The 23553-nt window shown below is 48.6% G+C and overlaps 1 protein-coding gene across 1 annotated transcript in view; it reads left to right on the top strand.

The window, feature by feature from the left end:
* Positions 1–23553, top strand: part of LOC126481792 (uncharacterized) — a 327057-nt gene that overhangs the window by 3296 nt on the left and 300208 nt on the right. Inside the window, exons 2-3 of the mRNA XM_050105747.1 lie at positions 3094–3342; positions 14545–14736. Coding sequence (XP_049961704.1) covers positions 3094–3342; positions 14545–14736 — 441 coding nt within the window. The remainder of the gene's footprint in view (positions 1–3093; positions 3343–14544; positions 14737–23553) is intronic.

Raw genomic sequence — 23553 nt, forward strand, 5'->3', positions numbered from 1 at the left:
GCTTACTTTTACGTTCAGCATGTAAGCCAGAAAAAGTTTAGGAAAGATTTGAAATTTCTGTTTGAAGTTTGTCGGAAGCCGCTTAGTGGTCTCATTGTCAAATACTGGATGAATATAATCTGGATAATTTGCTCCTTGTGAGTTACGCTGCTTCAAGATATACTATACACAGTGCGTATCTGTAATACTTGTCTTAATGTGTTAAGCCTTTTGCTTAAGATTATAGTTCTTAATGAGTAGATAATAACAGCATTTTAAATTTTTAAATCCGGTCACTAATTATATGAAATATTGAAAATCAAATTTTTGTTGCCTCTGGAAGTCAGTATATAGACAACCTGCAACTGTCTTGAACAGCAAGAACCGCGTTGCTATTTAGTAGTATAGATTTGTTCTTAAGTTAGGTCATGGGTGGTATCCAAAGACAATGGATAAGTCTCTAATACATTTTGTACTAACTAGGACATTCCGTACAGAAGAGAGTTCAGCAATTATGTCACAAACTTGCTTCTGATGTCGTACATGCCTGACAGCTTCCGATGATAAGTGTGACATATCGTGCTCTCTTGAGATTTTCTCGCCGGCCGCTGTGGCCGAGCGGTTCTAGGCGCTTCAGTCCGGAGCCGCGCGACCGCTTCGGTTGCAGGTTCGAATCCTGCCTCGGGCATGGATGTGTGTGATGTCCTTAGGTTAGTTAGGTGTATGTAGTTCTAAGTTCTAGGTGACTGATGACCTCAGATGTTAAGTCCCATAGTGCTCAGAGCCATTTGAACCATTTGAGGTTTTTTCGGCGTGGTTGATTAATAGTAAGCTCCGGGTGTTCAGCCGAGTTGTTTTTTCCATTTTCTGAGTATATTTCAACGACAGACTTGATCGTTTTCTTCAGGTGGCGCGGGTTTTGCTGTTAGGGTATGTCTACTCGTTGCCTGTACTCCAAACAGACTGTGCTGGTCTCACTCCGTTATTCAAAGCCGAGTTGGATTGCCGACGTCCACTACGCTCTTTGATGCTCCTGCGGAAACACAGCGTTCAGTATTTTTCGCTCTATTCAACTAGAATAAAATGTATTCTTTGTAGTGTTAACGACGACCCAGGTGTCCGAAAGCCTGGTGTGCATCGGAGTCCATGCGAATGTGGCATGTCTTACGTTGGGCAGCCTGTCGAGGATGCATGCAAGGAACATCAACGACACATGCAACTAAAACACCCAAGCAAATCAGCTGCCGCCTAGTACTGCCTTCAATACTCGTATAATAATGAAATGTAATACGACAAGAACAGTGTCGTGATGCAAACGCCGTGTTTCTGGGATAACATAATTAAGGATACTATCCAAGATGTCAGAGGCTGGAGATTTCAATTAAATAACTATTGGGGTTCGCCACTCAATGTATTATAAACTCGCCGACCATCAAAGCGGTCAGAGTTGGAAAACACTGAGGGAATTTCACGGAGTTATCAGTGCGTGCTCTGTAAAACAAAAAGAGCATCAAAAGGCGCAGTGGACGATGGAAATCGAACTCGGCGTGAGACCAACAATAGCTCACAGTCTGGTTGGAGTTCAGGCAAAGAATGCTCGTAACAGTAAAACTTGGCAGCACCCGAAGAAGACGGATGGGCCGGTCATCGACATACTATGCAGAAAATGGAAACAACTCGGCTGAACACCGGAAGCTCACTATAAATAATGCTCCATGTACCAGGTGTACAGGTATGAAATGAGCGTTTTTTTGTGAAAATGAAACACTAATTTTGAATTGAAAAGTAAAAACATTTTATTCAAAGTACTGACCATTGCTTTCTATACATTTTGACCACCTTTCTGTCAATTTGTGGACACCACGCCAGTAGAAATGTTCGTCTTTTGAAGCAAACCAATCGGACACCCAATTTTCGACTTCCTCGTAGGAATCGAAGTGTTCCTCTGCCAATGCGTGTCCCATTGATGAAAACAAATGGTAGTCGGGAGGGGACAAATCTGGTGAATACGGTGGGTGCGGTAGCATCTCCCAGCCAAGTGTTTTGATTGTATCCTGAACCAGTTTTGCAGGTGCATTGTCGTGTAAAAAAATTACTTTGCCATGTCTTCTGGCCCATTCAGGTCTTTTTTCGATCAATGCATAGTTCAAATTGATCATTTGTTGTCTGTAGCGATTAGTATTCACAGTTTCCCCGGGTTTTAGAAGCTCATGATACACCACACCTTTCTGATCCCACCAAACACAGAGCATTGTCTTCTTGCCGAATCGGTCTGGTTTTGCAGTCGATGTTGATGGTTGTCCCGGATTAACCCGTGGTTTTTCCCGTTTAGGTTTCTTAAAATAAATCCATGTTTTATCGCCAGTAACAATTCGATGCAAAATTGCTTTTCTTTCATGTCTTTGAAGCAAAATTTGACAAATAGTTTTTCGGTTTTCCATCTGTCTTTCATTCAATTCATGTGGCACCCATTTTCCACACTTTTGGATCTTTCCCATAGCTTTCAAACCGCCAGAAATTGTTTGTTGTGCAACATTTAGCATTACTGCCATTTGCTTCTGACTCAAAGTATCATCTTCATCCAATATTGCTTGCAATTCGGCGTCTTCGAACTTTTTTGGTGGTCTTCCACGTTCTTCATTTCTTACATCAGAATCATTATATCTGAACCGTTGAAACCATCTTTTGCATGTTGCTTCTGATAGAGCATGATCACCATATGCCTCGACAAGCATTCGATGCGGCTCTGCAGCACTTTTTTTCAAATGAAAACAAAAAATTAATGCTTTCCGCAAATCATCACTTTCTGGTACAAAATTCGACATTGTTAACACGATGAAGACATATGATGTTGTTTGTTCCATGACTTGATGTATACTAAATATCTTTGACAGATGTCATAACAACCAAATAAAAAAATTAAGACTCGTTCACAACAAATGTTCCCTATCGACACATTTGTATCTTAAAGCTCATTTCATACCGGTACACCTGGTATGTAATTGGTAGCAGAAGATTTGTTGACTCTTCAAGGAACGGAAGTTCACCAACAAACCACATCGTGATGGATAACGCCCAACACGTGAGGTGAAGTGCTGTGTCGTGGTGCAATAGTTTGAGCCGTGGTGTGTTTTGTGACGAGACGGTGGTGCGCAGCGAGGACGGGTGGCGGCGTCCGACGGGGCTGCTGCTGTGGCCGGAGGAGCAGCGGCCGCTGATGGAGCGCGAGCGGCGCCGGCCGCCGCAGGCGGTGGGCAGCTACGTGCTGGGCGACATCCTGGGCTGCGGCGGCTACAGCAAGGTCAAGGACGCCGTGCACACCGGCACGCTTGCGCGCCGCGCTGTCAAGATCGTCCGCAGGAGGTCAGCATGCCCAGTCGACTCAGGGTTGCGTAGTCGACGGTTCGCACACGCAGCTACCCTGATACCATTGCGCTGAACCCTTCCAGCCACTTCTGGTCACTTTTCGTCTTGTGCCAAAGCGTATTATCTCATTCAAAGTTCACATCACATATAGGAAATACAATGACCGTGTCCACATGAGTGCGATATTCGTGGATAGATCACTACCACCACAACCAACAACAGCACCACCAACAACAGCACCTCCATCACCACCAGCACTGTCATCAACAACATCAAAGATCAAAACTTATCTGCTATATTCCGCTCTCAAGTATTTTGCACTATTCATTATTTCCCCGGACCGCATTCTCCCTTCTTCCTTACTTTGGTTTCTACACAGTCCAGCCGCGCGGGATTAGCTGAGCGGTCTAGGGCGCTGCAGTCATGGACTGCGCGGCTGGCCCCGGCGGAGGTTCGAGTCCTCTCTCGGGCATGGGTGTGTGTGTTTGTCCTTAGGATAATTTAGGTTAAGTAGTGTGTAAGCCTAGGGACTGATGACCTTAGCTGCTAAGTCCCATGAGATTTCACACACATTTCACACGCACACACAGTCCAGTGACGTTAATGTGACCATCTGTCAATAGTCTGAACAACCAGCTTTTGCAGCGCGTATCACTGCGAGACTTAAAGGAAGAGAGTCAGTGAGGTTCTCGAGGATACTGACAGGAATGTGGAACCATCTCTAGTCCGTGGACAGCTGTGCTGGATTCCTCAATTGAGTTTCCATGGCGCGAACAAGCCGATTGTAGTCGTCTCACAGATTCTCAATTATAGTCCATGCACAGCTGTGCTGGATTTCTCGATTGAGTTTCCATGGCGCGCACAAACCGATCTAAGTCGTCTCACAGATTCTCAATTGTAGTCCGTGGACAGCTGTGCTGGATTTCTCGATTGAGTATCCACAGCGCGAACAACCCGATCTAAGTCGTCTCACAGATTCTCAATTGTAGTCTGTGGACAGCTGTGCTGGGTTTCTCGATTGAGTTTCCATGGCGCGAACAACCCGATCGAAGTCGTCTCGCAGATTTTTAATTGTAGTCCATGGACAGCTGTGCTGGGTTTATCGACTGAGTTTCCATGGCGCGAACAACCCGATCTAAGTCGTCTCACAGATTCTCAATTGTAGTCCGTGGATAGCTGTGCTGGGTTTCTCGACTGAGTTTCCATGGCGCGAACACCCCGATCTAAGTCGTCTCACAGATTCTCAATTGTAGTCCGTGGATAGCTGTGCTGGGTTTCTCGACTGAGTTTCCATTCCGCGAACAACTCGATCGAAGTCGTCTCACAGATTCTCATTTGTAGTCTGTGGACAGCTGTGCTGGATTTGTCGATTGCGTTTCCATGGCGCGAGCAACCCCATCAAAGTCGTCTTACAGATTCTCAATTGTAGTCCATGGACAGCTGTGCTGGATTTCTCGATTGAGTTTCCATGGCGCGAACAACCCCATCGAAGTCGTCTTACAGATTCTCAACTGTAGTCCATGGACAGCTGTGCTGGATTTCTCGACTGAGTTTCCTTAACGCGAGCAACCCGATCGAAGTCCTCTCTTAATTCTCAATTGTAGTCCGTGGACAGCTGTGCTGGATTTCTCAATTGAGTATCCACGGCGCGAACAACCCGATCTAAGTCGTCTCACAGATTCTCAATTGTAGTCTGTGGACAGCTGTGCTGGATTTCTCGATTGAGTATCCACGGCGCAAACAACCCGATCTAAGTCATCTCACAGATTCTCAATTGTAGTCCGTGGACAGCTGTGCTGGGTTTCTCGACTGAGTTTCCATGGTGCGAACAACCCGATCGAAGTCGTCTTACAGATTCTCAATTGTAGTCCATGGACAGCTGTGCTGGGTTTCTCGATTGAGTTTCCATGGCGCGAACAACCCGATCGAGGTCGTCGCACAGATTCTCAATTGTAGTCCGTGGACAGCTGTGCTGGATTTCTCGATTGAGTTTCCATGGCGCGAACAATCCGATCTAAGTCGTCTCACAGATTGTCAGTTGGGTTTAAATCCGATTAGTTTCGTGGCCAGGGTTGTACGGTAAACCGACCGCGTTGCTCTGCAAAACACGCACGTACACTGCGAGTTGCGTGACTTATACAATTGTCCTACTGGTAGATGCCATCCTGTCGACGAGAAATTACGTGTAGGGGTGGACATGGTCCCCAAGGATAGATGCATTCTTGTATTGATCCACTGTGTCTCCCAGAATGACGAGTCCACCATGGAAGTCCACGAAAACATTCCCCAGATCTTAAAGCTCCTTCATCTGGCCTGGATTGTTGTACGCCCGTACACGCCAACGGCCCTGCGTCCGATGGGGCGTAAAACGTGATTCATCTGAAGAGGCCGCCTGTCGCCACTCAGTTGATGTCCGGTTGCGGTTTTGGCATGCAAATTCCGTTCGCTAAACGGTCATTGTTGATGGGAGGCACTGCTGGTAACGCCTTGGTTCATTTGGGGGTCAGCTGCACAACAGTTGCACGTTTATTAGCCCGTCGACATCTCTGCAACCGATTTTCACCCCTGGCATCTGTGGCCCGTCGTGCACTGCAGTTGCCTCAGGACCAACTTCTGATTGCACCATTTTGCCATGCGCGGTATACTTTGACCACGGCGGCACATGAAAAGTTTACAAACTTAGCGGTTTCGGAAACGCTCCCACCCTTAGTCCGAAAGCCTATCACCATGCCCGTTTGGAATTCAGACAAATCTCTCCATTTCCGCACGACTGCACCGCTCTCCACGTCCTCCGCGAGACGCTTTATATACCCTCCATTGCTAGTGTTGCCACTTGCCGTCTGTTAGTGGTTATTGCACAATGACGTCCAACATAGGTGGTGGTCGCATTAATGTGACTAGAACGTGCACTTTAGCAGTGACTTTGGTGTTCTCGGTTCTTGCATTATTGTAATATGCCCCTTTGTTTGTTCCTGTACTTCATTATTTCTTCATTCAAACTGAATACATTTAATTATTAAATGATATCTTTATTTTTCTCCGCACCAAGTAGAGTGTAGCCAGCTACTGCTCTCAGAAATCTCATCCCGCACGGTACACGGGCGGCTGCGTGCAGTTCTGAAACAGTGATTGTGTCAAGCAAAAATTTTTCAGGTCTGTGTGGTTGGAGACAGTACAGAAAGACTTGTATGTTAGGCTAAGGAGATAGATATGATGATAATATGGAAATGACACTCTAATTTGGCTTACAGGTCTGGTTTTTATTGCTGCTTCACTTGTTTGCAGTGAATGTGCAGAAGAGCACAGACACTAGCGTATAACTGCAGTAAGAGTAAAACGTAGAGGAGGCTCACAAGGCACTAGCAGAAGAACTGGCCACCTCAGCCTATAGCTTTGTTAGGAATAGCGTCAATCTGTGATGTGTGGTACTACAGACCACGATCCACGCAAGTGCCACGCACTATTGCTCTAATCGAAGCCTTGGGCTCAAGTACTCGTCACAATGCAAGTGGCGTACAGACACAGGAACATGTAGACCAGTGTACAATTGAAACCAATTATCCTAGTCCAGGCATACGTATAGTTAAACATTACAAGTCCATCTCAGTGTACAAGATCAAGAGAGTTTAATGCTCACTCACATAGTATCTGCTGTAGGCTGTCAGTCATCCGAGGCTGGTATTTGTAGATCACTCGTACTCCCTAATTCGAATTCTCGAATCTATATACAGGGTGGTCCAGTGATAGTGACCGGGCCAAATATCTCACAAAATAAGCATCAAACGAAAAAACTACAAAGAACGAAACTTGTCTAGCTTGAAGGGGGAAACCAGATAGCGCTATGGTTGACCCCTTGGAGCTAGACAAGTTTCTTTATTTGTAGTTTTTTCGTTTGACGCTTATTTCGTGAGATATTTATCCCGGTCACGATCAGTGGACCACCCTGATGGTGGGGCCATGTTACACGCATGGGAGAAGCAAGGTTACCCAAGAGACTCATGGGTTCAGCAGTAGATTGTAGGAGGAGTCGAGGTAGACCAAGGAGAAGGTACCTGGATTCGTTTAAGAATGATTTTGAAGTAATAGGCTTAACTTCAGAACAGGCACCAATGTTAGCACTGAATAGGGGATCATGGAGGAGTTTTATAAGGGGGACTATGCTCCAGACTGAGCGCTGAAAGGCATAATCAGTCTTAAATGATGATGGTGATGATTGAAATATCGATAGTTTTGGCCCATCCGGACTCAAAAGTGAAACACCTCTGATACGTGTTCCGGGCGCGAGTTTTGTACTTATTATAAACATTTCAGTCCATTTTCCATTAAATGCAAGTACAGTAATTTGTGTGACTTTTGTGTCGAATCTACGTTTGTTTTACAGTGCCGGCCGCAGTGGTCTAGCGGTTCTAGGCGCTCAGTCCGGGGATTAGAATAGGCCCGCGGTACTCCTGCCTGTCGTAAGAGGCGACTAAAAGGAGTCTCAAATGTTTTGGCCTTAATGTGATGGTCCCCCTTGGGGTTTGACCTCCATTTTTCAAAATTCTACAGAAGTACGAGCCTTTTGGGGAAGGACACCTTACATGGTGTACCACTGGTCCTAAGTGCACTCAGACCTTGGCACTCAGCATTGCACCGGCGTTGTCACCATACCCATTATTCCTCAAATTGGGCCTAAACGCCTGATGGGTTGTCCACGTTACGCCCATAGTGCCTCTCCATCTGCACTAGCGATCATGATGGACTTTCCATGGCACCAGAAATCCAGCACGGTAGCCAGCCCGTTGTGGTGGGGTCGTCATGTACCCTCTAGGTTGTAGCCCCCTGACAACACAGGGATCGTACTGCCGATACCTGAGCTGCACCCTCCCCACGTTGGCCAAGGAGTAGATGCCCGTCTCCTTGGGGCATCAGGACTCCCGGCAATGGTCATCCTGCCAGGTGGCCCTTGCTGCGGCTGGGTGGCGCCCGTGGGGAGAGCCCCTGGTCGGAGTGGGTGGTATCGGGGCGGACGTTTCGCACATGAAACGTCAACACGTATCAGGTCGCTCTGCGGCCGAGTCTTCCAAAAGAAAAGGTACCGTTTCTAGTTCTGGTTCTCCTGCCCTTTCCCCCTTGGCCACTCCATGGGAGGAGGGACAGGCCCGCCGGCTTGGGGCGAAGTACTTCCCCCGCTATTTGGTCTGTTCTCGAACAGATGGGGGGACGTTCGCCACCTCCAAGCCCATGTTCTTTGTTCAACACATTGAGGACGTCTTCGGGGAAATCGAGGCTCTCAGCAAGATGAGATCGGGGTCCGTTCTTATCAAGACCACCTCTGCCACACAATCGGCGGCACTCCAGGCGTGCGACCGCCTAGGGGACATCCCAGTCTCCATTGTCCCACATCTGGCACTCAATAGGACGCAGGGGGTCATTTTTCATCGTGACCTCCTGCTACAATCTGATGAGGAGCTCAGGGCCAACCTGGAGCGCCGCGGCGTGCATTTCGTCCGGCGAGTCCAGCGCGGCCCCAAGGACCGTCGCATCGACACCGGGGCCTTTATCCTCGCCTTCGAGGGGGACGTTCTCCCGGAGAAGGTAAAGGTGATGTGCTACCGGTGCGACGTGCGACCTTACGTCCCGCCTCCTATGCGCTGTTTTAGGTGTTTGCGCTTTGGGCACATGTCGTCCCGGTGTGAGGCTGAGCCCCTTTGTGGCGACTGTGGACGTCCTCTTCGTGAGGAACATACTTGCACCCCACCACCTCGGTGCCCTAATTGTCCTGGCGTCCACTCGCCTAGGTCCCCGGACTGCCCCGCCTATCAGAAGGAGAAAAAGATACAGGAACTCAAAACTTTGGATCGGCTCTCTTATTCTGAGGCCAGGAAGAAGTATGACCGCCTTCATCCCGTGTCACTGGCCACTTCGTTTGCCTCAGTTGTGTCCACTCCTTCCGCTGTATCCTCACCTCTATCCTGTCCCCCCTCCGCCTCCTCTGCCCGTCAGGGGGCTCTGCCTCCGCCTCCCAAATCCCTCCCTTCCAAATCCTCCTCCCCCGCGGCCCCCACCCCCCCTGCCCCAGGGGCCACCCTTCCTCCTCCTCCTCCCCCCACGCCACCTGAGAAGCGATCCTCTTCTCAGGCGTCCATCGGGGAAACGTTCCGGACCCCAGCTTCCGAGGTCCGGCGTTCCAAAACGGACCCCGCGCGTGAGGACCTTCTTCGGGTCCAGCCCACCATCCCTGTGCCTCCTCGGCCTTCCAAGAAGGCCTCCAAGAAGAAATCTCTATCCCCCTCTCCACCCCGGCGCGTTTCATCTGACGCTTCATCCGTGAGTCGCTGCTCCCGGCCGTCCTCAGTTTCGCCGGGACGCTCTGCTGCCAGGCGTTCCGCCGGCCTTTTGTCGGCAAATGAAGCGGCCCCTCCTACGCCATCAGGGACAGCGGCCGCAGCTGGCGACGAGTCGATGGAACCGGATCCGCCTGCCGTCAGTTGTAGCGTTGTTGCCTCGCAACCTGGCCCTCCGCGGCCATCGAGGTGACCAGCTCTTCCCCGTCTCGTTCCCCCAACTTTTTGACTAGCAATGGCGTTGTTTCATTGGAACATAAGGGGTATTCGATCTAATCGGGAGGAATTACAACTGCTCCTCCGCCTGCACTGTCCGCTCGTCCTTGGTCTCCAGGAAACCAAGTTGCGCCCGACTGACCGTATTGCCTTTTCCCACTATACCTCGGAGCGGTATGACCTCGCCCCTGTGGACGGTATCCCAGCTCATGGTGGGGTCCTGTTGCTCGTTCGGGACGATGTATATTACCATCCCATCCCATTGACCACCCCACTCCAAGCAATAGCTATCCGCATTACTCTTTCTGCTTTTACTTTTTCCGTTTGTACTGTCTATACTCCACCGTCATCTGCTGTTAGTCGGGCTGACATGATGCACCTGATCGATCAGCTTCCCCCGCAGTTCTTATTGTTTGGCGACTTCAATGCCCATCATCCCCTTTGGGGCTCTCCTGCATCCTGTCAAAGAGGCTCACTCTTGGCGGATGTCTTCAACCATCTCAATCTTGTCTGCCTCAATACCGGCGCCCCGACTTTCCTCTCGGACTCTACTCATACCTACTCCCACTTGGACCTCTCGATCTGTTCTACCACTCTTGCCCGTCGGTTCGAGTGGTATGTCCTTTCTGACACCTATTCGAGCGACCACTTCCCCTGTGTCGTTCGTCTCCTGCACCACACCCCATCCCCACGTCCTTCGCGCTGGAACATACTGAAAGCTGACTGGGGACTTTACTCCTCCCTGGCGACCTTTCCGGACCGCGATTTTTCCAGTTGTGACAGTCAGGTCGAATACCTCACGGCTGTTATTATCAATGCTGCCGAACGTTCCATACCTCGTACTACTTCTTCTTCACGTCGCGTTTCCGTCCCCTGGTGGAACGAGGCTTGTAGGGACGCTATCCGTGCTCGACGGCGTGCTTTACGCACCTTTCGCCGCCATCCTACGTTGGCGAATTGTATTGAATACAAACGACTCCGAGCGCAATGCCGTAGAGTCATCAAAGACAGCAAAAAAGCTTGCTGGGCCTCTTTCACGAGCTCCTTTACCAGTTTTACTCCCTCTTCCGTTGTTTGGGGTAGCCTGCGCCGGCTGTCGGGCATTAAGGCCCACTCCTCAGTACCTGGCCTGACCTCAGGCAATGAGGTCCTTGTTGATCCTGTGGCTGTCTCCAACGCCTTTGGCCGCTTTTTCGCGGAGGTTTCAAGCTCCGCCCATTACCATCCTGCCTTCCTTCCCAGAAAAGAGGCAGACGAGGCTCGGCGACCTTCCTTCCACTCGCTGAATCTGGAGACTTACAATGCCCCCTTTACTATGCGGGAACTCGAACGTGCGCTTGCACTGTCCCGGTCCTCTGCTCCGGGGCCAGATGCCATTCACGTTCAGATGCTGGCCCACCTTTCTCCGGCGGGCAAAAGCTTCCTTCTTCGTACCTACAATCGCGTCTGGACCGAAGGTCAGGTCCCCATGCGTTGGCGTGACGCCGTTGTTGTTCCTATACCCAAACCCGGGAAGGATAGACACCTTCCTTCTAGTTACCGCCCCATTTCTCTTACAAGCTGTGTCTGTAAGGTGATGGAGCGCATGGTTAATGCTCGGTTAGTTTGGATTCTTGAATCTCGACGACTACTTACTAATGTCCAATGCGGCTTTCGTCGCCGTCGCTCCGCTGTTGACCACCTTGTGACCTTGTCGACATTCATCATGAACAACTTTTTGCGAAGGCGCCAAACGGTCGCCGTGTTCTTCGACTTGGAGAAGGCTTATGATACCTGTTGGAGAGGAGGTATCCTCCGCACTATGCACAAGTGGGGCCTACGCGGTCGTCTGCCCCTTTTTATTGATTCCTTTTTAACGGATCGAAAGTTTAGGGTACGTGTGGGTTCCGTATTGTCCGACGTCTTCCTCCAGGAGAACGGAGTGCCTCAGGGCTCCGTCTTGAGCGTAGCCCTTTTTGCCATCGCGATCAATCCAATTATGGATTGCATTCCACCTAATGTCTCAGGCTCTCTCTTTGTCGATGACTTCGCGATCTACTGCAGTGCCCAGAGAACATGCCTCCTGGAGCGCTGCCTCCAGCGTTGTCTAGACAGCCTCTACTCATGGAGCGTGGCAAATGGCTTCCGGTTCTCTGAAGAGAAGACGGTTTGTATCAACTTTTGGCGATATAAAGCGTTCCTTCCGCCATCCTTACATCTCGGTCCCGTTGTTCTCCCATTCGTGGACACAACTCAGTTTCTAGGGCTCACGTTGGACCGGAAACTGTGTTGGTCTCCACATGTCTCTTATTTGGCGGCCCGTTGTACACGTTCCCTTAATGTCCTCAGAGTTCTTAGCGGTTCATCTTGGGGAGCGGATCGCACTGTCCTGCTTCGCTTGTATCGGTCCATAGTCCGATCGAAGCTGGATTATGGGAGCTTCGTCTACTCGTCCGCTCGGCCATCCCTCTTACGCCGGCTCAACTCCATCCACCATCGGGGGATACGTCTTGCGACCGGAGCCTTCTACACTAGTCCTGTCGAGAGTCTTTACGCTGAAGCTGCCGAGTTACCGTTGACCTACCGGCGCGACATACTGCTGTGTCGGTATGCCTGCCGGCTGTTGTCTATGCCCGAACACCCCTCTTACAAGTCCTTCTTCGCTGATTCTCTCGACCGTCAGTACGGGTTATATGTGTCTGCCCTGCTGCCCCCCGGAGTCCGCTTCCGTCGCCTGCTTCGACAATTGGATTTTGCCCTCCCTACCACCTTCAGAGAGGGTGAGAGCCCGACACCACCTTGGCTCCAGGCTCCGGTTCGTATTTATCTCGACCTCAGCTCACTCCCGAAGGAGGGTACTCCGGCTGCAGTGTATTGCTCACGGTTTGTCGAACTTCGTGCTCGACTTGCTGGTCACACCTTTATTTACACCGATGGCTCCAAAACTGACGATGGTGTCGGCTGTGCCTTTGTCGTCGGGACCGCCACCTTTAAATACCGGCTCCTTGACCAATGTTCCAGCTTTACGGCCGAGCTTTTTGCTCTCCATCAGGCCATTCAGTATGCCCGCCGCCACCGCCATTCATCGTATGTCCTCTGCACTGACTCACTCAGTGCTCTTCAGAGCCTTGGGGCTCCCTATCCGGTCCATCCCTTGATTCAACGAATACAGCAGTCCCTCCATTGTTTCGCTGATAATGGCGGTTCTGTCAGCTTTCTGTGGGTCCCCGGACATGTAGGAGTGCCTGGGAATGAGGCTGCGGATGCTGCAGCCAAGGCTGCAGTCCTCCAGCCTCGGCCAGCCTCCCATTGTGTCCCGTCATCTGACGTTTGTGGGGATGTATGTAAGAGGCTTGTGTCCTTGTGGTGGGATGCTTGGTCATCCCTCCAAGGAAACAAGCTCCGGGCAGTAAAACCACTCCCAACTGCTTGGACAACTTCCTCCCGACCATCTCGGCGCGAGGAGGTCCTTCTGACCAGGTTGCGGATTGGGCATTGCCGGTTTAGCCACCGCTACCTGCTCTCTGGTGACCCAGCCCCGCAGTGCCCTTGTGGTCAGGCATTAACGGTGCGCCATGTTTTATTGTCGTGTCCCCGTTTTAGTCAATTTCGTGTTGTCCTGTCCCTGCCATCTACCTTACCGGATGTTTTAGCTGATGACGCTCGAGCAGCTGCTCGTCTTCTGCGTTTTATAACTTTAACTGGCTTGACCAAAGACATTTAACCTTTTACTTATTTCATCTGCATCTTTGTCAGGTCCTTTTGATGTCCCCCCATCCCCTTGAGTTTTAGCAGGTTACTTGTGCTCTAACACCAGTGACTGGGCGCTAATGACCTCAGCAGTTGAGCGCCCTTAAACCCTACCAAAAAAAAAAAAAAAAAAAAAAGTCAGGAACCGCGCGACTGCTACGGTCGCAGGTTCGAATCCTGCCTCGGGCATGAATGTGTGTGATGTCCTTAGGTTAGTTAGGTTTAAGTAGCTCTAAGTTCTAGGGGACTGATGACCACAGATGTTAAGTCCCATAGTGCTCAGAGCCATTTGAACCTTTTTTTTTTGTTTTTTGTTTTACAGTGCGCATACCTTTTCTTGATCTAGACACTCCGGGGGGTAAGGAGAGCGCATATTCTGCCACGTAGTTGGGACCAGCGAATAGTAATTTCCACCATTCTCATACAGTGCTGTCACCAAGCGTGTTTGTATTGCACCTCGTAACTATCATTTGCAATAGTAGAAATGACACACGAAAGTAACAAATTTTCGTTAATATGCAGTCATGTTCAAATCTGGTGCTCATTTGTAGTAATGAATATGCAAGTAAATTAAGTCCATTGCAAGGCATTTACTATTAGACTGCAAAGAATGGGCAAGAAAACTCACGACGAGAGTTATAGCGCCTATGAGTCAAGAAAAGACAGGCAATAAAAAATGTCGCTTTCGGTACTCAGTATTTAATGACGGCTAATTCACATGTCGATAGTATAGATAACTGCGATATATGTCGACTGTACAGTGAAGGTATATCGGTATTTCGATATATCGATACCACCTACCCGGCTCCAGTCTTGTCACATGTCTGTGCTTCGCGGAACATGGGCTGTAGTAGCTGGTAGTGGCGGTAAGTGAACTAGACGTCGTACACGCACGAGTGAGGCGTGACGTGTGGTGTGTGGTGCGCAGCTGCCTGCGGCGCATCCCGTTCGGCGAGCAGAGCGTGCGGCGCGAGACGTGCCTGCTGGGGGCGCTGCGCCACCCGCACGTGCTGCGCCTGCACGAGGTGCTGGCCCAGCTGCACCCCGACAAGGCCTTCCTCGTGCTCGACTACTGCCCGCTCTCCCTGCAGGCGCTGCTCGACGCCGCGCCCGCCAACAGGCGCGTCTCTACTAAATACCGGCAGCTCAGCTAGAGCCACTTCCAACACTCGTCTTAACTAGGGCTGTTGATTAAATATCGATATATCCTCCAATTGCATAGATATATGATTAACTTCTCATGGTTAGCATTCACGTCATATAATATTTCTTAAAAGACATCATAGTCGCCGTTGACTGTATGAAATATTTATTATTACGATTGCAATTTCGGCCTTATGGCCATTTTCAAGTTACGCTGCGAAAGTTACCTAAACACACACACACAAAAAAGTGAAGCACAGGATGAATATACACAATTAAACAAACATTTCATTAAGAAAGTAGCGTAATTATAAAAATTGATGAGAAATGTAGATAACTTGCATTCTGTCAGAATATAAGACTGTCTGACGTGAGTACATGTCGTCGTTTTTTTTTTTCCTTTATTGTTATTTTAACACCTGAACAAACAGGTAGGCTGGCAGCGGCATGCTACGCCGCTCTTCAGCCATAGTGTTGACAATAACAGTACAATAATGGAGAATTAAAATGAACATAGTGACGGGCAAAAAAAATAGTGGTCACAGATACACAAAAAACACGGAGCCGTTCACACTCGACGATAACGACACTGAAAACACGTTAACAAGGCGCACATAACACTGATGAATCCGACGGCACAAGTGAACGTAGAAGCGTGACAGTGGACACTAAAAACACAAAACGACGTCACACACACGAGACACTGATGGCGATGATCTCCGGCGCGCGAAAGTCCACGTAGCGTGTGCGAGTCCGGGGACCCGCCAAGAGGGGAAGAAGGGTGAGGGGGTGGGGGGGGGGGGAGAGGGCGGAGAGGGGAGAACAAAGATGCCAGTGGCTGAGGAGATGGGAGGAGGAGTAGAGGGACAGGGGGGGTGGCCCGGGGGGGATGAGTGGGGAGAAGGGGAGGAGGGACGGAGAGTGCCCAAAGGAACAGACACAGGAAGAGGGAGGGAGGATCAAAGTTGGTAGGAGGGGTGGATGGAGGGGAGGAGGACATCATCAGGGAGGGGGAGCTGGCGGAAGCCACCTTGGGAGAGGGTAAGGAGGGTGGAGAGATGGAGACCGGGTGGGACGTGGGAATTCAGGCGCGGCAGCAGGCGGGGGTGGGAGAGGACGGGTGAGACAAGCGGATGAAGAGGATCGAGTTTGCGGGAGGTGTACAGGATCCGTATCCTTTCAAGGAAACGGAGGGGGTGTGGGAAGGGGATGAGATCATACAGGATCCGCGTGGGTGAGGGGAGACGGATGCGATAGGCGAGGCAGAGAGCATGGCGTTCAAGGATTTGTAGGGATTTATAAAAGGTAGGGGGGGCGGAGATCCAGGCCGGATGGGCGTAACAAAGGATAGGGCGGATGAGGGATTTATAGGTGTGGAGGGTCCAGACCCCACGTACGGCCGGAAACGAGCTTGAGTCGGGAGCGTGCCTTGGCTTGGATTGTCCGGAGATGGGGAGTCCAGGAGAGGCGACGGTCGAGGGTGACGCCAAGGTACTTAATGGTGGGAGTGAGGGCGATAGGACGGCCATTGATGGTGAGATAGAAATCAAGGAGGCGGAAGGAAGGGGTGGTTTTGCCTACAATGATCGCGGTGAACTGGTCAAGATGGGATTGGAGAAGGTGTTGGGGTCGCTGCAGGGTGGGGGCAAGGGCAAGGAAGGCGGTGTCATCGGCAAACTGGAGGAGGTGGACGGGGGGTGACGGCGGCGGCATGTCCGCCCATGTCGTCGTCAAAATGCAGCCTTTTGACTGCGAGAGTCCCCCAAGATCCGATGAGTACGACACTTATTACATCGTAACATGTTGTTAAATATGTACTGAATTGTCAATGTTACCATCGTTCTAATAATCTATCACACATACAAGCTCAGGTGCACTGACAGCATGTGGAGCTAAGTCTGTTGGCGCGAAAACACATTTACTAAATAAAGATACTGCCTGTGCGTGTAGCAAAGATAGTGCACACCAAGGGTACAACTTATAAGCTTTATATCGTAAAGTATTTTCATATGTCGGCATCATACAGCTTTCTAAATAGTGCTATGACTGTAAGGGGCAGTAGGATAGGATGGGAATATTTATTCATAACATAATAGAGGATAATACATGTGTTATCTGTTAATAAGCTCTCACATTGACTTACGTGCTTGTAAATGAGATGAAGGCACAGCTCTGATATGTAATACTTTGTATGCGTATACATTTTACGAATATGAATGACGTAAAACGCTTGTCAGCAATCTAATTCACTGTGTAGCACCACAAATCGGGACAAAACATCACAATGCTTCCGCACAAATAAAGGATGCATCCTTCAACCTGGCCCTGTTATAGCAAACACAACTAACGAGGGGAGGCCGCCAATTGTGAAATTCAGATTCGATAAATACTGCACATAATAAAAGCTCATGGCCAGAGGTGTAATGTGGCAAAGCACCAAGATGCACTCCTCAGCCTTTGTCGAGAAAAATCGACAGTTAAAAGAAACCGTTGCGGTGAAATACTCTCTACGATTAATAATTTTCTACAGCGTCCTGGCACAGCCAGCGGTAAGCGCACGGCTTCGTAATCCGAAGGTCGCCGGATCGAAACGCGCGCCAAGCAACCTTTTTTTTTTAGTATTTGTTTTTTTGTAATTCAAATGTATACACACACACATTATATATATATATATATATATATATATATATATATATATATATATATATATATATTACTCCTGGAAATGGAAAAAAGAACACATTGACACCGGTGTGTCAGACCCACCACACTTGCTCCGGACACTGCGAGAGGGCTGTACAAGCAATGATCACACGCACGGCACAGCGGACACACCAGGAACCGCGGTGTTGGCCGTCGAATGGCGCTAGCTGCGCAGCATTTGTGCACCGCCGCCGTCAGTGTCAGCCAGTTTGCCGTGGCATACGGAGCTCCATCGCAGTCTTTAACACTGGTAGCACGCCGCGACAGCGTGGACGTGAACCGTATGTGCAGTTGACGAACTTTGAGCGAGGGCGTATAGTGGGCATGCGGGAGGCCAGGTGGACGTACCGCCGAATTGCTCAACACGTGGGGCGTGAGGTCTCCACAGTACATCGATGTTGTCGCCAGTGGTCGGCGGAAGGTGCACGTGCCCGTCGACCTGGGACCGGACCGCAGCGACGCACGGATGCACGCCAAGACCGTAGGATCCTACGCAGTGCCGTAGGGGACCGCACCGCCACTTCCCAGCAAATTAGGGACACTGTTGCTCCTGGGGTATCTGCGAGGACCATTCGCAACCGTCTCCATGAAGCTGGGCTACGGTCCCGCACACCGTTGGGCCGTCTTCCGCTCACGCCCCAACATCGTGCAGCCCGCCTCCAGTGGTGTCGCGACAGGCGTGAATGGAGGGACGAATGGAGACGTGTCGTCTTCAGCGATGAGAGTCGCTACTGCCTTGGTGCCAATGATGGTCGTATGCGTGTTTGGCGCCGTGCAGGTGAGCGCCACAGTCAGGACTGCATACGACCGAGGCACACAGGGCCAACACCCGGCATCGTGGTGTGGGGAGCGATCTCCTACACTGGCCGTACACCACTGGTGATCGTCGAGGGGACACTGAATAGTGCACGGTACATCCAAACCGTCATCGAACCCATCGTTCTACCATTCCTAGACCGGCAAGGGAACTTGCTGTTCCAACAGGACAATGCACGTCCGCATGTATCCCGTGCCACCCAACGTGCTCTAGAAGGTGTAAGTCAACTACCCTGGCCAGCAAGATCTCCGGATCTGTCCCCCATTGAGCATGTTTGGGACTGGATGAAGCGACATCTCACGCGGTCTGCACGTCCAGCACGAACGCTGGTCCAACTGAGGCGCCAGGTGGAAATGGCATGGCAAGCCGTTCCACAGGACTACATCCAGCATCTGTACGATCGTCTCCATGGGAGAATAGCAGCCTGCATTGCTGCGAAAGGTGGATATACACTGTACTAGTGGCGACATTGTGCATGCTCTGTTGCCTGTGTCTATGTGCCTGTGGTTCTGTCAGTGTGATCATGTGATGTATCTGACCCCAGGAATGTGTCAATAAAGTTTCCCCTTTCTGGGACAATGAATTCACGGTGTTCTTATTTCAATTTCCAGGAGTATATATATATATATATATATATATATATATATATATATATATATATATATATATATATAATTCCCGGCAATCAGTTGCAACAATTATGCATATAATAAGTTGTTGAAAGTCGTTTGTCGTGGAAAAACTGGCGACTTCGAACATCATTATGTTTTCCGCAAACAAAGGTGTATTTCACAAATGTTATTAATTGTCTTCATAATGTTAACCACGTATAGTTAACGGAAGACGTAGAAACGATATTCCGAAACGAATACGTTTAGCGTAAGTCAAACGTTCGAATTAGAATAGAGACCCCACGAACACAAATTTGCTGTGGCAGGTATGAAATATAAACTCCGTTACTCCCTCGTTACACTTCAAAGACAGATGTTGAATGGGTCGAAACGAGCCGCCGCATAACAGCGTAGTTGCCTGCTAATTTCGAAAGAAGGTAGATGCGGTCCCTAGCTCAACTTATAACATCGTCGAAAATCGGTGCGGACGGGAGGGCTTTGGTACACCCAGTTAAAAAAAACGGAAAAATGGAGGCGGTGCAATTGGAGAGCGATCCGCCTTCAACAACATGCATAAACAATTCATTAATAGTTATATATATATATATATATATATATATATATATATATATATATATATATTTGAATTACAAAAACTAATAATAAAAAACAATTGCATGGCGCGAGATTCGATCCGGCGACCGTCAGATTACGAACCCAAGCGCTTACCGCTGCGCCACGACACTGTAGACTATTATTAATCGTAGAGAGTATTTCACCGCAACGGTTTCTTTTAACTGTCGATTTTCTCGACAACGGCTGAGAAGTGCATCTTGGTGCTTTGCCACATTACACCTCTGGCCATGAGCTTTTATTATGCGCAGTATGAGTCGAATCTGAATTTCACAATTGGCGGCCTCCAATTGTAAGTAAATATGTATACTATTCTATCGAAATTGCTTATAATGTTTTCCATAAGTGTCCAGAATAGAACTGTACAGTTATCTACATTTCTCACCAATTTTTATAATTACGCTACTTTCTTAAAGAAATGTTTAATTATGTATATTCATCCTGTGCTTCACTTTTGTATTTCTTTGTGTTTAGGTAACTTTTGCAATGTTACTTGAAAATGGCCCTAAGGCCGAAATTGCAGGCGTAAATATTTCATACAGTCAACGGCGACTATGATATCCTTTAAGCATAGATATATGTTGCCGGAATCATTTATCCGAGATATCGATAGCGAAATGGCGATATCGAGTGCCTATATTTTAATTTTATATTAATTTTTTTCGCAGTTTTCGGTAAATATTTGAAACTGTTATTTTGAAATTGTAGTAGAACATAATTTTATTTTCACTTTGTAAGAGTCTTACTACTTTTTGAGCATTTATCTTTCTCTCTGCCTGTGTGAAGCAAGTATAGGTGGCAGAAAGTAGTACTAGTCCGATTGCACTGGCGGTTGGCGGTGTGAATGGATTAACAAGATTTGAAATGTGAAGAAATAGCACACCACTTGCGTTAAAAAACAATTTTTAAAGCAACTAGTGTGCTATTTCTTCACATTGGCATTCTTCAAAAACAGTTGCTGAAAATGATAAACAAAGGCCTAAATGACAAGACTGGTCTTTGCGCGAGGGGAAACGCGGACGTAATCGGCGTTCGGCGCTACCAGCAGAAACTGCAGCGTTGAACTTTACTATGCAATTTTGACACTACAGCTGCTAGGTCGCTGGTGTTTGCAGAAATGAAGAAGCAGATAAGTCGACAAGAACTGTACCGGACACATCCGATATGTGACGAAACCGAACGACGGACCCATTGGACACCTTTTATTGTGCCACTTACATGCAATTACCATTGCTAGCAAAGTCGTTATCGCCAAGCGCGAAGGTATCCAATTCATGCTCTAAGTGGGATAAGCAGGCTGCTAGCTTGTTGGCGTACAGAATATCTAATACTAAATCAATACTTCAATATACAGCTCTAAAACCGGCCATATATTTACAATGTGCAGCGGATATTTTTATACGCTGGCACATCGATATTTTTTCGCTATATCGAGGGCCGATAATGACATTCCTTCCAATATCGATATATCGGATTCCCGCTGTCTTTAAAAATATCAACAGTCCTAGTCTCAACAGCAGTCCTATTAGAAGTGGGTTTCCAACGGGTACGTTGACGCTGCAGGCACATCGCTGCTCGCTGCTCGCTGTGTAGCCGCGTGGTCTCGCGCGTTTCAAGAAGTAGGCAGATGGTCGCAGCTCGAAACAGAAACCAGCCTGATCCCTACGGATCAGTGCGAGCAGCGCGACTGTTGGCTTGTTTCATCATCGGCGGGCCACACTGGCGGTGTGCGAGCAGCGAGGTTGCAGCATAAACGTACCCTGCAATGTGATATCAGCCAGTACCCACAACACAGTGTTCTAAGTAACTTTGCCATTTGCTAGATACAACGTTTGGTGAACTCTAGCATAGAACTGAAACAGCGTGGAAGACATACCCACAACTCTGCTCCTACCTGAGGTCGACTCTGTACCCAGCCGGGTTAGAAGCATTGTTGCTGCCAGACTTGCAACTCTGTCTACTAAATTTCGCTGTCTGTATAACCGTAAATCTCCTACAAATTTAATCATGTGTTCTTCCTACTGTACTGTATGCTCACAGTTAGTGAAATTCCGTTATTTACTATCCTTCCTGCTACTGCTCGGTTTTAATGGGCAGCAGTGTACTTGAATTCTACTGCATCCTCCATCATGTACGTCTTCCTCGCTACTGCTTGCACGTTTCGTAGCATTCTCGCTCACACTGTCCCTTCTTTCTCCTCATTATTTTGATGATGTTTACAGCCTGCCCACGATTACATTTCCTTCCAGCCTCCCAAACTGCTTCTATGGCGATTCTGCCGTTCGCTTTGTCGAGTAATACATATCGCCCTGTACTAGTTTCAAATCACGCATGCCCAACCACACGTCGCCTCTAACTCATAATATTCAAAACCCTTTCTCATGCCTTTACATCCAACAACGTGCCTGAAAGCAGATCGCCTTATCAGTAAACGGCGATCCACTTTGGACGTCAACAGAACAGAACAGAGCAGACTAGGCCATAAGACCACGTCACTGTCAAATGGTTGGTGTGGTCACACTGTACGGGACGTTAACACAACGTCGCCACCGCTTAGGTCAGTACCGAACCGCGAACTTGAGCGTCTGAAGTACCATCTGTGATACAGAAAGTCTGAATGTGATAACAGAATTAAGGGACTAGCAATGGTAGATCTTGATCACATAAATTGTACAATTCATGTTTACTGGTTTCGGTCAGTGCAATCTTCAGATCATAAACATAGTCTGATGTTAAGTATAAACGTATATATATATATATATATATTAATTGCTCGTGCAAGCAGGAGCACTTACTATGTACCTAGATCGAGCAGGCGGACAAGAAAGCGAGTTAATATTTCATTGTCATCCGATTCTGAGCTATATGTAAAATTGCAAGTCTGTAGGTCATTGGGCAATTAGTTTGCAATATTTTGCAAAATTTGTACCGACCAGAGAGAGAAGAAAGATTACGCAGGAGACTGTGGTGTGTGAAGAACAGTTTGGGTTCACGCCTGGAAGAGGAACGACTGATGCAATACATGCTTTAAGGCGAATAGTGGAGAGATACGGGGAGCTAGAAGCCGATCTACATATGTCTTCCATTGACTTGGAGAAAGCATGTGGCAGAGTCCGAAGGGAGAAGCATGAGAGAGCAGTGCGTGCCAGAGAATTACGTGGGGTTAGTGAAGGAAATGCACAGAGGAGCAATGACACAGGTGAGAAGTAGTGTGGGCATGACAAAGCAGTTTCCAGTAAAAGTAGGGTTACATGAAGGGTCTGCGCTTAGTCCCTACCTCTTTGACCTGATTATGGATGTGCTGGTGAAAGATGTGAAGAAGAAAGCGCCGTGGAATATGATGTTTGCGGTTGATGTGGTTCTTTGTGAGCAGAGCATCGACAGACTTGAGGGAAAGTTGGAGGATTGGTGGAAGGCACTAGAAGAAAGAGGGATGAAAATTAGCAGGACAAAGTCAGAACATTTAGCACTGAAGAATGTGCAGATGAGGTCTTGCAAGGTCCAGGATGATGAGCTGAAATCGGTCTGCAAATTTAAATACCTGGGGTCGTACATACAGAGGGACGGAGGACTGGAAAGCGAGATACAACACCGAATAAATTTCGGCTGGAACAACTGGAGGAAAATGAGTGGTGTGTTGTGTGACAAGGTGAGTATTGGGTTGAAAGGGAAAGTGTACAAGTCGGTGGTAAGGCCTGCTATGATATAAGGGGCAGAGACATGGCCAATCACAGTAGCCCAGGAAAGGGAGATGGAAGTGGCGGAAATGAGGATGTTGAGGCGGATGTGTGGGGTAAAAAGGAAGGACAGGATTAGAAATGAATTTGTTAGAGGAGCTGTGAAAGGGGGGTCCCGGAGGGAAAAATCTACAAGAGGGCAGACTAAGGTGGTACGGACACTTACAGAGAAAAGGGGAAGAGTATATCGGAAACAGAGTTGAACATATAAAGATAGAAGGAGCGAGAAGGAGAGGAAGGCCGAAGATGAGGTGGAAGGATAAGATTTCCGGGGGCCTAAGGGAGAAAGGATG

Source organism: Schistocerca serialis, chromosome 5, assembly GCF_023864345.2.
Source record: "Schistocerca serialis cubense isolate TAMUIC-IGC-003099 chromosome 5, iqSchSeri2.2, whole genome shotgun sequence".
In the NCBI taxonomy this organism is placed as follows: domain Eukaryota; kingdom Metazoa; phylum Arthropoda; class Insecta; order Orthoptera; family Acrididae; genus Schistocerca; species Schistocerca serialis.